Genomic DNA, 15,478 nt, shown 5'->3' with positions numbered 1-15,478 from the left:
GGCACAACCCCTGTCTCCCCTACAGCTTCCAACTCTTCCTTAGGCCCGTCCACTTTCACCTCTGGGGGCAGGGGCCGGCCCAAACCCGGATCCACATTCAGCTCTTCTGATTTGAGGTTTGGGGCCTCTGGAGGGGTCAGGATGACCTGGGAGAGGAGCGGGCGCAGAAAGGGTGCTTAAGGATGGTTGGGGTAGAGAGGGTTTCTCCTGTGGGCCACTCAATGATTTCCCTGGGAAGGCAGGACTTGGTCCTGGAGGAATGACTGCACCTCTGGGCAGATCCTCTAACAGAGCATGGGACTTCTTCAAGGGAGTAAGGCTTCCTCTGGGGCAGGTCCCCCTGTGGGGTAGGAGGCCCAGGGTGAGACAGCCTAATGGGGGCCAGACTGCGAGGGATAACCACCCTCATTTCATTACCACAGTGGGTCTCAAAAATTTCCTTTACAGACCAGCAGCATCTGCCTCATTTGGAAACTCTTTTAACAACACAATTCTTGGACTCCTCCCCAGACCCACATAATCAGAAATCTGGGGGTGGACCTCAGCAATCTTTGGTTTAATTAGCCCCCCAGGTGATTCTGGTGCCATAAAGTGAGAAGCAGCACATTAAACAAATCTGTTCGGGGTACCTACATGTTGGGTTAACTACTGACTGTAGCACGCGTACTCTCCCCCTTCTCAGGATTTACATAGCTCTCCTCCCCACGCTGTTCTCCAAGGGAACTTCTGCGTCTTGCCTTCCACCATCATCTCCTTTAATAGGATTTCTGTCTCTTCTCCTACCAGCCCCCCTCATTTGGGAATTGGACATCCCTCCTCTTCCTGAATTTATATATTCCAGTCCTTACCTGCAGAGGCAGGCCGGCCTCCTCAGCCTCCAGGCAGGCCTCCAAAGGGTTTGGACTGGTGCTCCTGCTCCCTGAGGGGGGCACTGCTGCTCCTGCAGGGGCAGTATTGGGGAGCACCGAGGCAGGCCGAGGATGAGGGGGTGGCTGTGGCTGTGGCTGCAGGGACTGGATAGTGAAGGTGGAATAGAGACCCGAGCGCATGTACTCATTCCGGCTGCTGCGTGCCAAACCACCTGGGCCTGCCAATCCTGCACCCTTGGGTGTGCTTGGCTTTCCGGAGGCAGTGTCCCCAGGGGCAGCATGTACAGCAGCAGGGGTCACATTTGCCACGGCAGAAGCAACAGACACCTCGGGCTGGGGCGGGCAATCCTCAGTGGAGCACCCTGCGACCTCTGGGTAGGACACAAATTTGTAGACGAACTTCTGGCCGCTCACCTTGCGGATGATATTCTGTGACGGGAGGAGACAGAACAGAGGGCTTTAGAGGAAAGGAGTAGGGTGTAAGGGAGGTGGTTGATGGGGAATAAGGGGATAGAGGGATGTTTCTTTTCTCCTAATATCTTTCTTCCCACTTACCCACTCCTGTCTTTTTACATATATCTTTTCCTTTCTCTGTATGTTTCCCCTACCAGCCCATTTCACATTTTACTCATATCCTCAATTTGTGGGCTTCTCCCCTCTGTGCCGATCTTTACCTCTCCCTCTCTCCTCCCCAGATCACCCTCTAGGTATCTCTCCCCAGTTTCTTCCCATTTCTATCCTATGCTCCATAATTCTTTCTTTAGTCTACTGCTCCTCTCTCCTTGTCACTCTTGATGTCTGTAGGTCTGATCTCCCTACTTTCACTGGTTCCTCTTCACAAATGGGCTCATATGGGGAAGCAGGTGCAGGAAGTTTTCCTCCTAGCTCCAACAACTAAAGGTTAATAGGGTCAGGCTTTGAGGATGGCTCCCAGGACATGGTTTTGGAGACTAGCTAATGCAATAAGACAGGAAAATGAAGTAGCTGATATAAATACTGGAAGAGACTAAATTATTGTAGACAAAGTGGTGATGAATTATTCCTATGGAGGATTTTCTGAAGCTATTGACAGAAGTGGAACAGGGCAAGATCACTAGAGGACAGGGTGAAGAGGCTTCATTACTAAAGCTGTTATGGTGGTTTAAGCTAAAGCATAAGAAAATAAAGTAACTGGGACCAGCAGATGGCCTAATGGTTATGTTGCTAGACTCCCACATAATTGACCACAGTTTTTGAGTCCTGGACCCAGCGACTTGAAATTCATGCAGGGTGCATGTGTGTATGTGCCCACAATCCCGAGAGGAGACTGGAGGAGAAGGGATTGCGGCATGGCCATCCCTCCCAGGGAGTGATTTCTTGCTTTCTATCTCTCTGTCTCTTGGGTGAGTGCATGTGCCCTGTAGCAAAACCTCTTTAAAAAAAAAAGAAAAGGAAATAAAATAACTGACAGCAATTAGATACTGAGATGCTGATACATATAGGGGTCAGAAAGTGACATGGTGGTTAAGGTGCCAGACTTCCATATGGCTGATCATAGTTCAAGTCCTGGACCCAGTGGCTAGAAAATCACAACGTGCTTATATGTGTACATATAATATGAGAGGAGACTGGAGAAGAAGGGATCGTGGTGTGGCCATCCTCCTGCGGAGTGATTTCTCACAATCTTTGTTCACTGTCTATGGCAGTGCAAACATTCTATGGAAATCCCCCATCCCCCCCAAAAAATGCTGGTATAAATATCCAGGGTGGTGGGGGAGGGGGTGTGGAGTACAAGGCTGGCTTGGGTGGGTCACAGAACATGCCAGGGTATTTCAGGACAGGTCTGGTCTGGAGGGTCTCAGGGATGTTTGGTCTAAGAGGGCAGAGAGTAAGGTAGCCTTATTATGAATATTGTTTTGGCGGTTAAAGGTAAAGGAATAGAATATAAAAATGGAATAAATGCCATAAATTATTAAGGGTGTACAGCACAAGAGTCGGGCTGCTGGGGGGCAAAGACTCTGAAGGGTAGTAAGGCATTCTGGAGAGGTCTTAATGATGCCTAGGCATGTCACATGGTGGGTTTGCATTTCTAAGAGGAATGAAAAGGGATATTTACTAATACTGTTTTGGGGGTCTCAGCTAAAGAAATAAGAAAATGAAATAACTTGTCTAAATACTGGGTTTGGGGGAAGATCCAGTTGGTCTAAGTGGGTAGGATGAGGACAATTTTAAATTTTAGCTATAGGAATGTGGTGATGAAATAGGGGCCAGTAGGTGCTGTGGTGGTTAAGATGCTGGACTCTCACATGGCTAACCACAGTTCAAGTCCTGGACCTGGCAGCTGGAAAACCACACTAGGTGTATGTGCATGTGAGCCCAAAATTAAGAGAGGAAAATAGGATGGTGGTGTGGCAATCCCCCTGGGGGAGTGATTCCTCCCTTTCCCTGTCTTTCTCCAGTGATCTTATGCACCCCAATGGCAAGAGCCCTAAAAAAAAAAAAAGATAATGAAATAAAACAACTGATTTAAACATTGAGGTGCACCAGTGTTGCTCTGGGAATCCAAGAGGATGGGGTGTGGAGCTGGCATTATACACGCTGTTTAGAGGTTTTAGCTAAAGGAAAAAGAGAAGAAAAGGAAATAATTGATTAAAAATATTGGGGATCCCAGAGGATAGGTTTATATTGGGTCATCGGAAAAGTCATGACATATTTTTTCTATGCAAAAATGTGTCGTGGCTTTTCCGACAACCCAATATAATAGTGCCAGGGATATTTTTGATCCTAGGAATAAGAATATGAAATATTCTGGAATAAGACAAGATTATGAAATAACTGGAGGAACTCGGCACTGGTCCAGGGGTTCCAGAGGGCACAATGAGGGCTGGTCATTATTAATAGTCTTTTTAAAGTTTTGACTATAGGAATAAGACATGAAAATGAAATGTTGTGTAGGGTATGGTAGGACAGCACTGTTTTAGAAATTTCAGAGAGTAGGGTGAGGAAGAGTTAGTATTAATACTGCAATGAAGGTTTTAGCCAAAGTAGTAAGACAAGAAAATGAGATAAATGTTTTGGGGCCCAACATTGGTCTGGGAATGGGTTAAGAAATAGAAATTTTAATACTGTTTTCAAATGTACAGCTATTGCAATTAAGACAGGAAAATGAAATTTCTGATATAAATGTTGGGGGGGGGCATCCCAGTCCTGGTTTTGGAGGCCATACCTTGTCATAGTAGTACCGCAAGGCCCGGCTGAGCTTGTCATAATTCATGTTGGTCTTGTTCTTGCGTAGCCCCCACAGCCGGGCCACCTCCTCTGCATCCACCAGCTTGAACTCACCACCATCCCGTGAAGTCCAGGAGATGATGTGGCCGTTCCCTTGCTCTCTCAGTAGCTGCAGCAGAAACTGCCACAGCGTCACAGAAGGGTCCATCGCTGGGGGAGCGCTCACGCCATCCCAGGGGTACCTGGAGGGCAGACAGCTCAGAGCTGAGAAGCTGTGGACACAGGAGGGTATAGAGGTTGGTGGGAAGAGGATTCCTTTCTTGTCGTCTTGCCTCCACCTCTGTCCCCAAACCCCACTATCATTCCCTAAACATCCTCAGACTAACTTCTAGGCTCCCAAGTCTGGCTTTGGATGCCCCCTATAATGGGATGAAACCTTGAGGATTTTAGGATGATGTGAACATACTTTTATTTTTTTGGAAGTTTTTGCTACAGGGCGTGTGTACTCTTCAGAAAGACAGAGAGAGACAGAGAGACAGAAAGTGAGAAATCACCCCCTGGGGTGATGGCCACACTGCAATCTCTTCTCCTCCATTCTCCTCTCAGGATCTTGGGCACACATGTACACAAGCCCGGTATGAGTTTAAGCCACCGAGTCCGGGACTCAAACTGCAGTTGACTACATGAGAGCCCAGCAACATAGCCATTACGCCAAGTGCAGGTCTCAATGTGAATGTATTTTACCTGTAGGACAAAAGTGAATCTTTGGAACCAGAGGGCAGACTGTGATAGGCAGAATCATGCCAGTTCTTCCCCCAAAGATGTACATGTCCCAATCCCTGGAACCTCTGAGTATGCTATGCTACACAGCAAAAGGGAATTTTGTAGATGAAATTAAGGTTACAGATCTAAAGATATGGTGATTGCTCTGTATTGTTTGAATGAGCTCAGTCTAACCATAGGAGCTTTCCTCCTTATGTGTCTCTATCTCTTGTGGAGGGGCAGAAGAGGAAGGGAGGAAAGGAGAGAGAGAGGGAGGAAGAGGCAGGCAAGCAGGCAGCCCCAAAAGAGTCTTCACGTTTCGATCTACCCTGGTCTCAATTGGCCCTGGTCGAGGACACATGTGTACACATGGCGTGCTCAGGGAAATCCTGGGTTGTAAATCCAGAACCTTCTACATGTGGGTCTTGTTGTATTATCACTGTACCACTGCGTAGTCCCTATATGAGCTCTTCAAAGCAGAAGAGGGATGCAGAAATTTAGTTCAGAGATACTGATGACAGAAGAGGCAAGAGGGATTCCAAGTGTGAGAGGGACTCAACCTGGCATTGCTGGCTTTGAAGATGGAGGAAAGGAATTCCTAGCTAAGGAATACGAACAGCCTCTCCTCCTCACCCCAAATTTGTTTATTGTTTATGAGGGAGAGAGAGAGAGAGAGAGAGAGTAAAGCGAGAAACACACATACACAGCATCCCCAGGGTCCTGAGGCTGTGATCTACCTCTGCCCTCAGCCAGTCCTGAATCATGGGCACACACATGTCTGGTGTACTCAGGGAAGACTCTAGACTTGAACTGGGAATCTTATTGAACTGGGAGACTGCTTCACAGAGCATCGTGTTTTACTATTGTGCCACTGTCTGGCCCCAGCAACCTCTTAAAGCTAGGAATGACCCTCAACTGATAGTCATTAAGGAAATAAAGACCAGTCCTATCAGTACAAGGAACCAAATTGTGCCAACAGCCTGAGTGAGCAGGAACTGGATTCTTTTCTACAACCTCTAGAAAGGAACTCAGACTTGTTTACACTGTGATTTTACCCTGGTGAGACCACAGTGTTGGGCTTCTGATCTATGAAACTGCAAGGTGTTAAGTGGCTAATTGTATTTTATTACATTTGAAATAGAAAACAAGTGCATTGGTGGTGTAGTACTTAAGGTGCTGGACTCCCACGTGGTTGACTGCAGTTTGAGTCCTGGACACAGCAGCTTGTAACTCATGCTTGGTGCATGTACACGAATGTCCAAAATCCTGAGAGGAGAATGGAGAAGGGACTGCAGTGTGGCCATCCTCCCTGGGGGATGGCTTCTCACTTTCTGTCCTCCGGTGAATGTACAATAGCAAAAATCTCTCTCTCTCTCTCTCTCAAAAACAAAACAAAACAAGGGCATCTCCCTCATTTGAACATTATCCATCTGTATCTTCTATCATATCGGTGTCAAGCTTCTCAGGAGATTCCTTTTGCCAGACCCTTGCAAAGGCTGTTCACTCTATGTGGAGCTCTTTCCTCCTGCCTAGCAGTCTTCCTCATCCCTCAAGTCTCAGCTCAAAGGCCCTTTTCTTTACGAAACCTTCCTGTAACTGAATGCCCACTATTTTCTGTCCCTCTACTCCCTACTCCTCTAACCTGTTAGCATCTTTGTATGTTCTTCTTTTCTTTTTTTCTTTTTTTTGGAAGAAGTTTTTGCTATAGGGCATGTGTGCTCGCCAGACAGAGAGAGACAGAGAGACAGAAAGCGAGAAATCACTCCCCAGGGGGGATGGCCACGCCGCAATCCCTTCTCCTCCATTCTCCTCTCGGGATCTTGGGCACGTACGCACATGCGCCGGCGTGAGTTTTAAGCCACCCTGTCCGGGACACGAACCACGGACAACTACATGCGAGTCCAGCGACATAGCCATTATGCTAACTGCTGGTCCCTCCTGTTCTTCTTTTCTTAAAGTTTACCTATTCTTATTTGAGAGAGAAACGCTCAACCGGGTTTGGTCATGTCGTAATCCCCCTTCTCCAGCCCTCAAGCCCCTCAGGATCCTCGGTACATGCCACATGCACTTGACGTGTTCTCAGGCCAACCACGTGGCTCCCACCACTGCTACCAACTGTGCCACCAGGCTGGGCCTGTTTTCGTTCTTGATAACAGAAATAACTAATATTTACCGTGCGGTTAACCCATGCCAGGCACTATTCTAAACAGAGAGGCAATATGGCCTATTAAATCATCCAGGTTCTTGAGTCAGACTGCTTGGGTTTGAATCCTGGTTTGCCACTTTATTACCTGTGTGACCCTGGGCATATTCTTTAACCTCTCGGTACCTCAATTTTCTCATCTGTAAACCAGAGATAATGACATGCCCATTGGTAAAACAAGGATAATAATTATACTTCATTCCTAAGGTTATTATGTGGATTAAACATAAAATGCCTAGAGTATGATAAGCTCTAAATAAATATTAGTTTCTGATTTTTTTATAATTTCTTATCAGCTATTTCAAAATCCACAAAGCTCTATAAACAGAAAGCTTCTTTGTAACTCTTTTGGCAGCAAAACCAGATTTGAAATGAAACAAGGCACTTTCTGGTCTTAATTGAGCCTCGCTTAATTGTGTGAATGTACATACATTTTGCTGCAGAAATATGAACGTAGCTGATTATAGAGCTTGCTTACTAAGGGTGTTATGTAACATATTGTATGTGCACCAATGTTACCTTTCTAAAATCTGAAAAAAAGGAAATTCTGTAACATTTCTGGCCCCCAGGGGTTTTGGATTAGGGCATGTAGACCTGTAGTGCTATTTTTACAGGTACTGACTCATTTATCACTTGTAATAACTCTAGGATGTAGGTACTCTTGTTATTACTGATTTATAGATGAGGAAGCCAAGGTACAAAATGTCTTCCACAGACCACCCGGCTAGAAGTGACAGAGCCAGCATTGGGACCTAAGCAGTCAGGTTCCAGCAAAGCTTTTTACCGTCATTGTTATTTATTTTCTCTCATGAATGAGAGACAGAGAAAGAGAGAAAGGGAGATAAAGCACCCCCAACAGGGTCTTGATACTGCAATCCACCCCCAGCTTCAGCCAGCCCTGGGTCATGGGCCCCTGTGTGCCTGGAGTATTTAAGAAGGTCTCTGGGAGCAAACTTGAACCTTCTCATGTGGGCCAGCCTTGCAGGACATTGAGTTTTAATACTGTACCACTGGGTCTGGCAGGTAGCATGGTGGTTAAGGGCGCTGGACTCCCATACGGCTGACCATAAGTCAAGCCCTGGACCTGGCTGTTGCTTTCTCACTTTCCCTCTCTCTTGCTGTCCCTCTCAGGTCAAATTAAAAGTAAGTCAATAAAGGAAAATAAAATAATTATTTAAAAAAGATACTGTATCGGGACCGGCAGTTGGTGTAATGGCTATGTCGCTGGACTCCCATGTAGTCGACTGCGTTCAAGTCCTGGACCCAGTGGCTTAGACTCACACTGGGCGCATGTCCATGCATGCCCAAGATCCTCAGAGAAGGGAGGAGAAGGGATTGCAGCGTGGCCATCCCCCATCTTTCTCCCTTTTTGTCTCTCTGTTTGCCTCTATCGCCCTATAGCAAAAAGTCTCCAAAAAAAAAAAAAAATACTGTATCATCATCTAGCCCCCAGTTAGCTAAGCTTTTCTTAAAAAAAAAAAAAAAACTGTATCATCATCTGGCCCCCAGTTAGCTAAGCTTTTAACTGTTACCACTTACACTGACTGCTCCATCTCAGCATGTACATCAGGGAACAGGACCCTCCCTATTCTGAGGGACATGCTCTTTCCTGAGGCAAACTGGAAACAAACATGAGCTTCCTATTCCTTCAGGGAATGAGCTTTCATCAATAACTGTTGACCTGGCTGTTATTATGGGATTCAGAACAAAATCTTCTAAATTGGATTTCAAAGAAGACCCTCCCTCTATTATTTAGACCTTGATTCTTTAATCTGCAATGAAATATACAGTATGATCCTTTTATGCCTGAGCTTGTTTGAAGTTCATTCAGAAGGCCCAGTTTTAGGTAACTATACAAGACCAGAAGCTGTGAAGTGTCAAGTTAGAGTCCTGTCATTGGAGGCCAGTGTATTTCAGAGGCCCAAAGAGTTCAGTGTGACTCCTGGTGGTGAAGGCAGGCAATGCTACCAGTTCCCCTCAGCTGCAACAGAACCTATCAGCTAAGTAGAATCTGACAGCTGGCTTCCAGCCTGAACAATACACAGGGTTTTGTGTTTTGTTGACTCCTCCCACTTGATCCCTAATAAGAGTTCTAGTAATCTGCCTTGTTCAGACATGTTTACTCATTTATTTAACAAGCATTTATTGAAAGCCTACAGTGGGCCTGCTGGGGGATACAGCTGTGAGAAAAACAGACAAAAATCCCTGCTCTTAGGGCCAGCAGCTGGTGTGGTGGTTGAGGCACTGGACTCCCACATGGTCGACTGAAGTTCGAGTTCTGGATCTGGCAACATTCTCTCTCTCTCTCTCTCTCTCGTGAGTGCACATGCCCTGTAACAAATTAAAAATAATAATTTAAAAATCATTAAAAAAACAAAACCTGCTCTAGTGGAATTCACATTTTAGTGGGGAAGACAGACAAGAAACAAGGCAAACAGGTAGAGTATGCCAGATGGTGGGGCCAGCAGGTGGTGTGGTAGATAAGGTGCTGGACTCCCACATGACTGACTGCGGTATGAGTTCCAGACCTGGCAGCTTGCTTTCTCACTCTTCCTCGCTCTCATCAAATTGAATAATAAGAATAAATGAATAAAATAAAATTAAAAAAGAGTAAATCAGATGGTGATCAGTCAGGGCTATGAAATAAAAAGCCAGCAGGTGGCATAATACACTGCTGGATTCCCACGCAATCAACCGTGGTTCAAGTCCCAGACCTGGTGGCCTAAAACTCATGCCGGGTGCATGTGTGCATGCCCAAAATCCCAAGAGGAGAATGGAGAAGAAGGGATTGCAGCGTGGTTATCCCTCCTGGGGGGTGATTTCTCTCTGTCTCTTTAGTAAGCACATGTGCCCTATGACAAAAATCTCTCTCTCAAAAAAAAAAAAAAGCCAGAAGGAAAGGAGCTGTTATTTTTACAAGGGTGGTGAGGGGAGGGAAGTCACTGAGGAGGTGACATTTGAGTAAAAACCTAAAAGAGGTGAAGCAGTTAGCTCGTGAGGATCTGGGAGTAGCCAGTGTGAAAGGCTCTGAGGCTAGAGTGTGCCTGTCAGGTTACAGGGAGAGAAAGCAAGCCAGGATGGCGAGGGGTGAGATGGGAGGGAGGGACAGACAGTGGTAGGAGAGGAGGACAGGCAGGCAATGGGGCCAGACTGAGTGAGGCTTTTTAAGGCACTGCCAGGACTTTGGTTTAGACTGAGTGAGCCAGGAGTTGTGACTGGGTTGTGAACATAGGGGTGGTAGGCTGTGGTTTAGATTTTAACTGGACCTCTCTGGCTGTTGTGAGAACACACTGCCAGGGCTGAAGAGACTATTGCAACAGTCCAAGTGAGAGATGTTAATGGTGGCCATGGACATGTCTGAGTTCTGGATAAAATCTGAAGATAGAGTGAAAAGTGAGTATTTTCTGACAGATAGCATGAGGGTGGTGAGAGGAGACAAGGGTGATTCTAGGTCTGCGGCCAGATCACCTGGAGATGGGAGTTATGTGGGAGCGGTTTTCAGGGGCTATCAGGAGGCTGGTTCTGGAGGTTTCAGAGGCCTGTTAGACACCTATGCTATGGATAATAATGTTAATTAAAAAACCCCAAACTAGCCATACAACCCTTGCTGTGTGCTGCACACTGTTTTAATCATTTGACTCATTTAATCTTCAAACCTATACTAAAGGGTAAGGATTATTTCCCTCACTTTCCAGTTGAGGCAGTGCAGGTACAGAGAAGTCCTGCCCAGGGTCACACAGTGGGAGGCTGGCAGAGCCAGGATTCAATTCCAGGCACTCTGGCTCCAGTAGGCACTCATAGCCACTTTACACCATTAGTTCTCCATGAAGAGAACTGAAGAGAGTGACAGGGATGCTATTTCATACAGGGTGAGTAGAGAGGGCTTCCCTGAGGAAGTGATAATTGATCTGAAGGAGGGGAGGTAGCAAGCCATATGACATCTGTGGGAAGGGTGCTTCAAGCAGAGGGGACAGTGTATAAAGGCTCTGAAGTGGTCACCCTGCACTATCCATGGGGCCCAGGAGAGTTCTCACCTCTGAGGACACACACTTGCTGTTCTTCCCACCAGCAGGGCCCTTCCCTCACCTAACAAACTATTTATTACACAATCATCAAGCTCTGGTACCTCCCAGGCAGAATTAATTCTCCCTCTGCACAATCCAATGCGTTGAATAACCTGTCTGCCCTTGCAAATCTGGGTCTTCAGCCTCATACTCTTCTGCCCTGTTCTGACCCTGTGACCTTGAGCAAGTTACTCGACCTCTTGTGCCGGTTTCCTCATCTGTAAAACAACGTATTTTACTCTCAAAATAAAATATTCCTAAAAATACACCCACTCTCATAGGATTTTGTGAGGACTGAGTGTGTCCATAGATGTAAAATCTTGGAAGTGTCTCTGGCACATGGAAGACATTCAACCAATGTTAGCTATTAGCTTGTGTGTCATCTTCCTCACTCCCAAACATCCCATGGATCTCCATGGCCTACACCATCTGGTCCTCTTCACCTCTCTGACCCTGCCTTCTGTCCCTTTCTACCCTATGCTCTAATCACACTGGCTTCTTTGATGTTCCCTGGCACGCACAATACCACCTCAGGGCTTTTGCACTGGCTGTTCCTTCTGCCTGGTACACCCTTCCCCTAGTCGTTTTGGCTCTCTCACCTCCTTTAGGCTGTAACTCAAGCGTCACCTTCCGTGTATAGCCTGTCCTGTGCCTAAGATTTCAACCACCCCAATACTCTATTCCCACCTGCCCTACTTCATTTTTTCTTTTTAGCATTCACCTAACGTACCATCTTAAACTTTATTTTGTTTATATAGTCTCTTCAAATTTAATATGTGTAATTTTTTTTTTTTTTAGTGTTGGAGATAGTCTTTTTATGTTGCCCAGGCTGGCCTTGAACTTGTGATCCTCCTTCCTCAGTCTCCAGTGAAACTGGGAATACAGGTGTGTACCACCATACCCAGCTCCCCAATTTTCATAAATATGTGCTCCACAAGGGATTTCTACTTGTTTTGTCCCTGACCCCATTTCCCCACCACTCAGTAGGTGCCCAGTCAATGCTGAATGAACAGTCCCAACTACTTAGTCTTCTAACTAGCTCTCATGTCCCTTTTCTCCATTTGTTTCTTATGCTGATGTCTGAAATTACATTTCCCCCCATTTGTGCAATAAATTCTTTTTAAAAATAATTACTTAACTTTATTGATTTATTTTAATATGACCAGAGAGGGAGGGAAGGAGAGGGGGAAGGGAAAGCAAGAGAGAAAGCGAGAAAATGAGAAGGTAAGTGCCAGGTCCAGGACTCAAACTGCGGTCAGCCATGTGGGAATCCAGCGCCCTTAACCACCATTCCATCTGCCGGCCCCTGTGCAATAAATTTTATCAAGTATCTACTGTGTACTAAGTTCAATTTTGAGGTGCTGGAGACAGCAGTGAAGAAGCAGACAAAAACTCTAAGTTCTGGGGCCTTACTTAAGATGCTGGAATCCCACATGGCTGATAGTGGTTCAAGTCCTGGACCTGGTGATTTGAAAATCACACCAGGTATGTGCATATGTGCCCAAAATACCAGGAGGAGAATGGATTGTGGCGTGGCCAGCCCTCTTGGGGAGGTGATTTCTCACTTCTCCCCCTCATTGTCTCTTTGTCTCTCTGGCGAATGCATGTGTCCCATGGCAAAAACTTAAAAAAAAAAAAACCCAACCCTCTAAATCCTCATGGGACTGTCCTAATGGGGAGAGATAGACAATAAGCAAGTAAACTATACAGGATATAGTGCTGGATGTGCAGGTTCAAGTGGTCATGGAGGAATTGGCTTAGAAAAAAACAAATAGCATTGTTGGAACCATTTTCTAATACATGTGCCTTTATAATTTATTGTGAGCACCACGGAGTGATGAATACAATCTTTACTGAAATAACACTACTCAGATGCAACAAAATGGAAGCACTCATACAAAGATCTTTTATACTTGTGCCTATACTAGTTTTGTGAGCACATTCTTTCAATGAAATAACATGATTCTTATTCACATACACAACTAGCATTCTTAGAAACAGCTTTTATACCTGTGCCTTTGGAGTGTTTATATACATTACAGTTTTGTGAACACATCCTTTTGATAAAACACTCATCTTATTCACATATAAACTGGCATTCTTAGAAACATCTTTAATGCACTGTACCTTTACACAGTGTGTTCCATGTGCTATAACATGGTGAACACATTCTTTACGGGTTCACATATGAAGAGGGCCCTGAAAGGAATCATGCAAAGATCTGGAAGAAGTGTTCAAGGCATAAAGAATAGCCAATGCAAAGGCCCTGAGGCTGGACTGTGCCTGTGGTTTTGAGGAAGAGTGAGGAGGCAGTCAGTGTGGATGGAGCACACTGGTAGGTGTGCAAGTGTAGAAGGAAAGACCTAGAAGGTTCTTTGTTTTACGATGAACTCACGGATATTCTTTATTCACACCAGAAGTTATTCTATTCCCCTGTTTTACAAATGGGGAACCAGGTACAGTGAGAAAGTGGTTCACTTATAGTAGGTCACACCGCTGCTGGGATGGGGGTGGATGGGCCCTGAGATAAAATGTGGAATGGAGGCAGTTCTGCAGGCAGAGGCAACAGCAAAAACAAAAGAACAAAGATGGGAATGAATTGGTTTTGAAGGATAGGGCCTCACATAGGATGGGATGAAGTGAAGAAGGGAAGCCTCAAAAATTATCCTGTACCCTGAGTACTTGCCGGGCCACCTCTATGCAAGGTTTTTAACGTCCCTGTGCCCCAGTTTCCTTAGTACCTATCTCACAGGGTTGTGGTGAGTATTAAATCAGCTCATTAATATAAAACACTTTGCCTGTTACATAGCAGGTGCTCAATAAATGTTAGTTCCTATTGACATAATCATCATTTCTATCGCTAATGTATTAATTTGTAGTAATAAATGGCTTGGAGGTTAAGAGTGTGGTCGACTGGGACCAGCAGTTGGCCTAATGGCTGTGTCGCTGGATTCCCATGCAGTCGACCGCGGTTCAAGTCCTGGACCCGGTGGCTTAAAGTCACGCCAGGCACGTGTGCATGCTGCATGCATGCCCAAGGTCCCCTGAGGAGAATGGAGGAGAAGGGACTGCAGCGTGGCCATTCCCCCTGGGGGGTGATTTCTTGCTTTCTGTCTCTGTCTTTCTGGCGAGCGCACGCTCCCTATAGCAAAAACCTCTCAAAAGAAAAAAAAAGTGTGTTCAACAGTAAACAAAACAAAACAACCCTGGCTTCAACAAGCACATAGGCTGATCCACTATTAACAGGCAGGGAAGGCCACAGACTGATTCACCACAAGGAAAGGAAGAAAAGATAAAAGTTCACAGGCAGACCCTTCTGGGAGAGATTACAAAGCACTGGACTCATGGGAGGGTACGTGACGGGGGTGTGAATACAAGCACACAGCTAGTGAACAGATCCACTACAAAGGGAGGGGGGGTAAGGATAATCTACTGGGGGGAAGGGGAGCAAACTGCTTATTGGCTCCTGCACCTTAGTGGAAAGGAAGCAAAGCCATCATACGGACTAATTAAAAGGAGAGGGACAGGGCTATGGGGCTGGGCTATTGAAAATAGGAAGATATAAAGCACTAACTGACCTACTATAAAAAGGAGCGGAGAGGTCCAATGATTGGAGTGACCGCCTATGAAAAAGAAAGAAGAGATAGGGCAAAGGACGAGTAGCCAGGGGAATGTGAACACAAGCATGTAGACTGATCCACTATCGAATGGGGGAGGGGGTAAAGCCATGGACAGATGCACTGGAGGATTTGAAGAGACAGGAATACAAACTCTGATGGACTCACTATTAAAGAGGGGTGTGTATTGGGCGGGGAGGTGAGTACAGTGCCACGGATCCATTCACTACACGGAACAAGAGGTGTGGAATAAACAAGGCCACAGATAGGTCCCCTTAAAGTTGAGGCTAGGAGAAACATGAACATTCAGATACACGCAGGTTATTAAGGGGCTTGGACAATGCTACAGACTGGTTGTCTACAAGTAGGCGTTCGGGGTTGGGGGCCAAGGCCATGGACTAGTCTACTGTAAGTTGAGCTGGGGAGAAATACAAGCACGCAGACTGATCCATTATACAATGGGAGGTCTGGCCACGGTCAGATTCACTACAAGGGGCAAAGAGACGGGGCAATGCCACACGCAAGTACCCCAGCCACGGTGGTGACAGCGGGGAGTCGAACACTAGCAGGCCATGGGCCAAGCCACATCCCCAGCGCGGGGGCGGGAAGGATATGTGGGGTCACGGACCAGACCTTTCACCCTTCAGGGCCAGAGCTCACCTGTGTGTAGCGCGGCAGCGACGTTGGCAGCTCCGGGGGGCGGGGGCTCCATACGCGGCCCCACCGCCCCCCAGGCCCAGTTTCCGAGGAGGCGGC

At 46.3% G+C, this 15,478-nt stretch overlaps 1 protein-coding gene and 1 non-coding gene across 2 annotated transcripts in view; both read right to left on the bottom strand.

Moving 5' to 3' along the window:
* ELK1 (ETS transcription factor ELK1) overlaps window positions 1-15,472 on the bottom strand; it is a gene marked incomplete in the record, with an annotated part of 18,609 nt that extends 3,137 nt beyond the window's left edge. Inside the window, 4 exon segments of the mRNA XM_014583092.2 lie at window positions 9-146; window positions 849-1,298; window positions 4,075-4,348; window positions 15,383-15,472. Coding sequence (XP_014438578.1) covers window positions 9-146; window positions 849-1,298; window positions 4,075-4,284 — 798 coding nt within the window.
* Window positions 3,539-3,596, bottom strand: MIR9771M (microRNA mir-9771m). The gene has a single exon (NR_130605.1). It is a non-coding gene; the product is annotated as a microRNA mir-9771m (primary transcript).
* Window positions 15,473-15,478: the final 6 nt, after the last annotated feature.

This window comes from Tupaia chinensis, unplaced genomic scaffold (assembly GCF_000334495.1).
Source record: "Tupaia chinensis unplaced genomic scaffold, TupChi_1.0 Scaffold144034_1, whole genome shotgun sequence".
NCBI lineage: Eukaryota > Metazoa > Chordata > Mammalia > Scandentia > Tupaiidae > Tupaia > Tupaia belangeri.
This window is presented reverse-complemented; position numbering and strand designations above follow the sequence as displayed.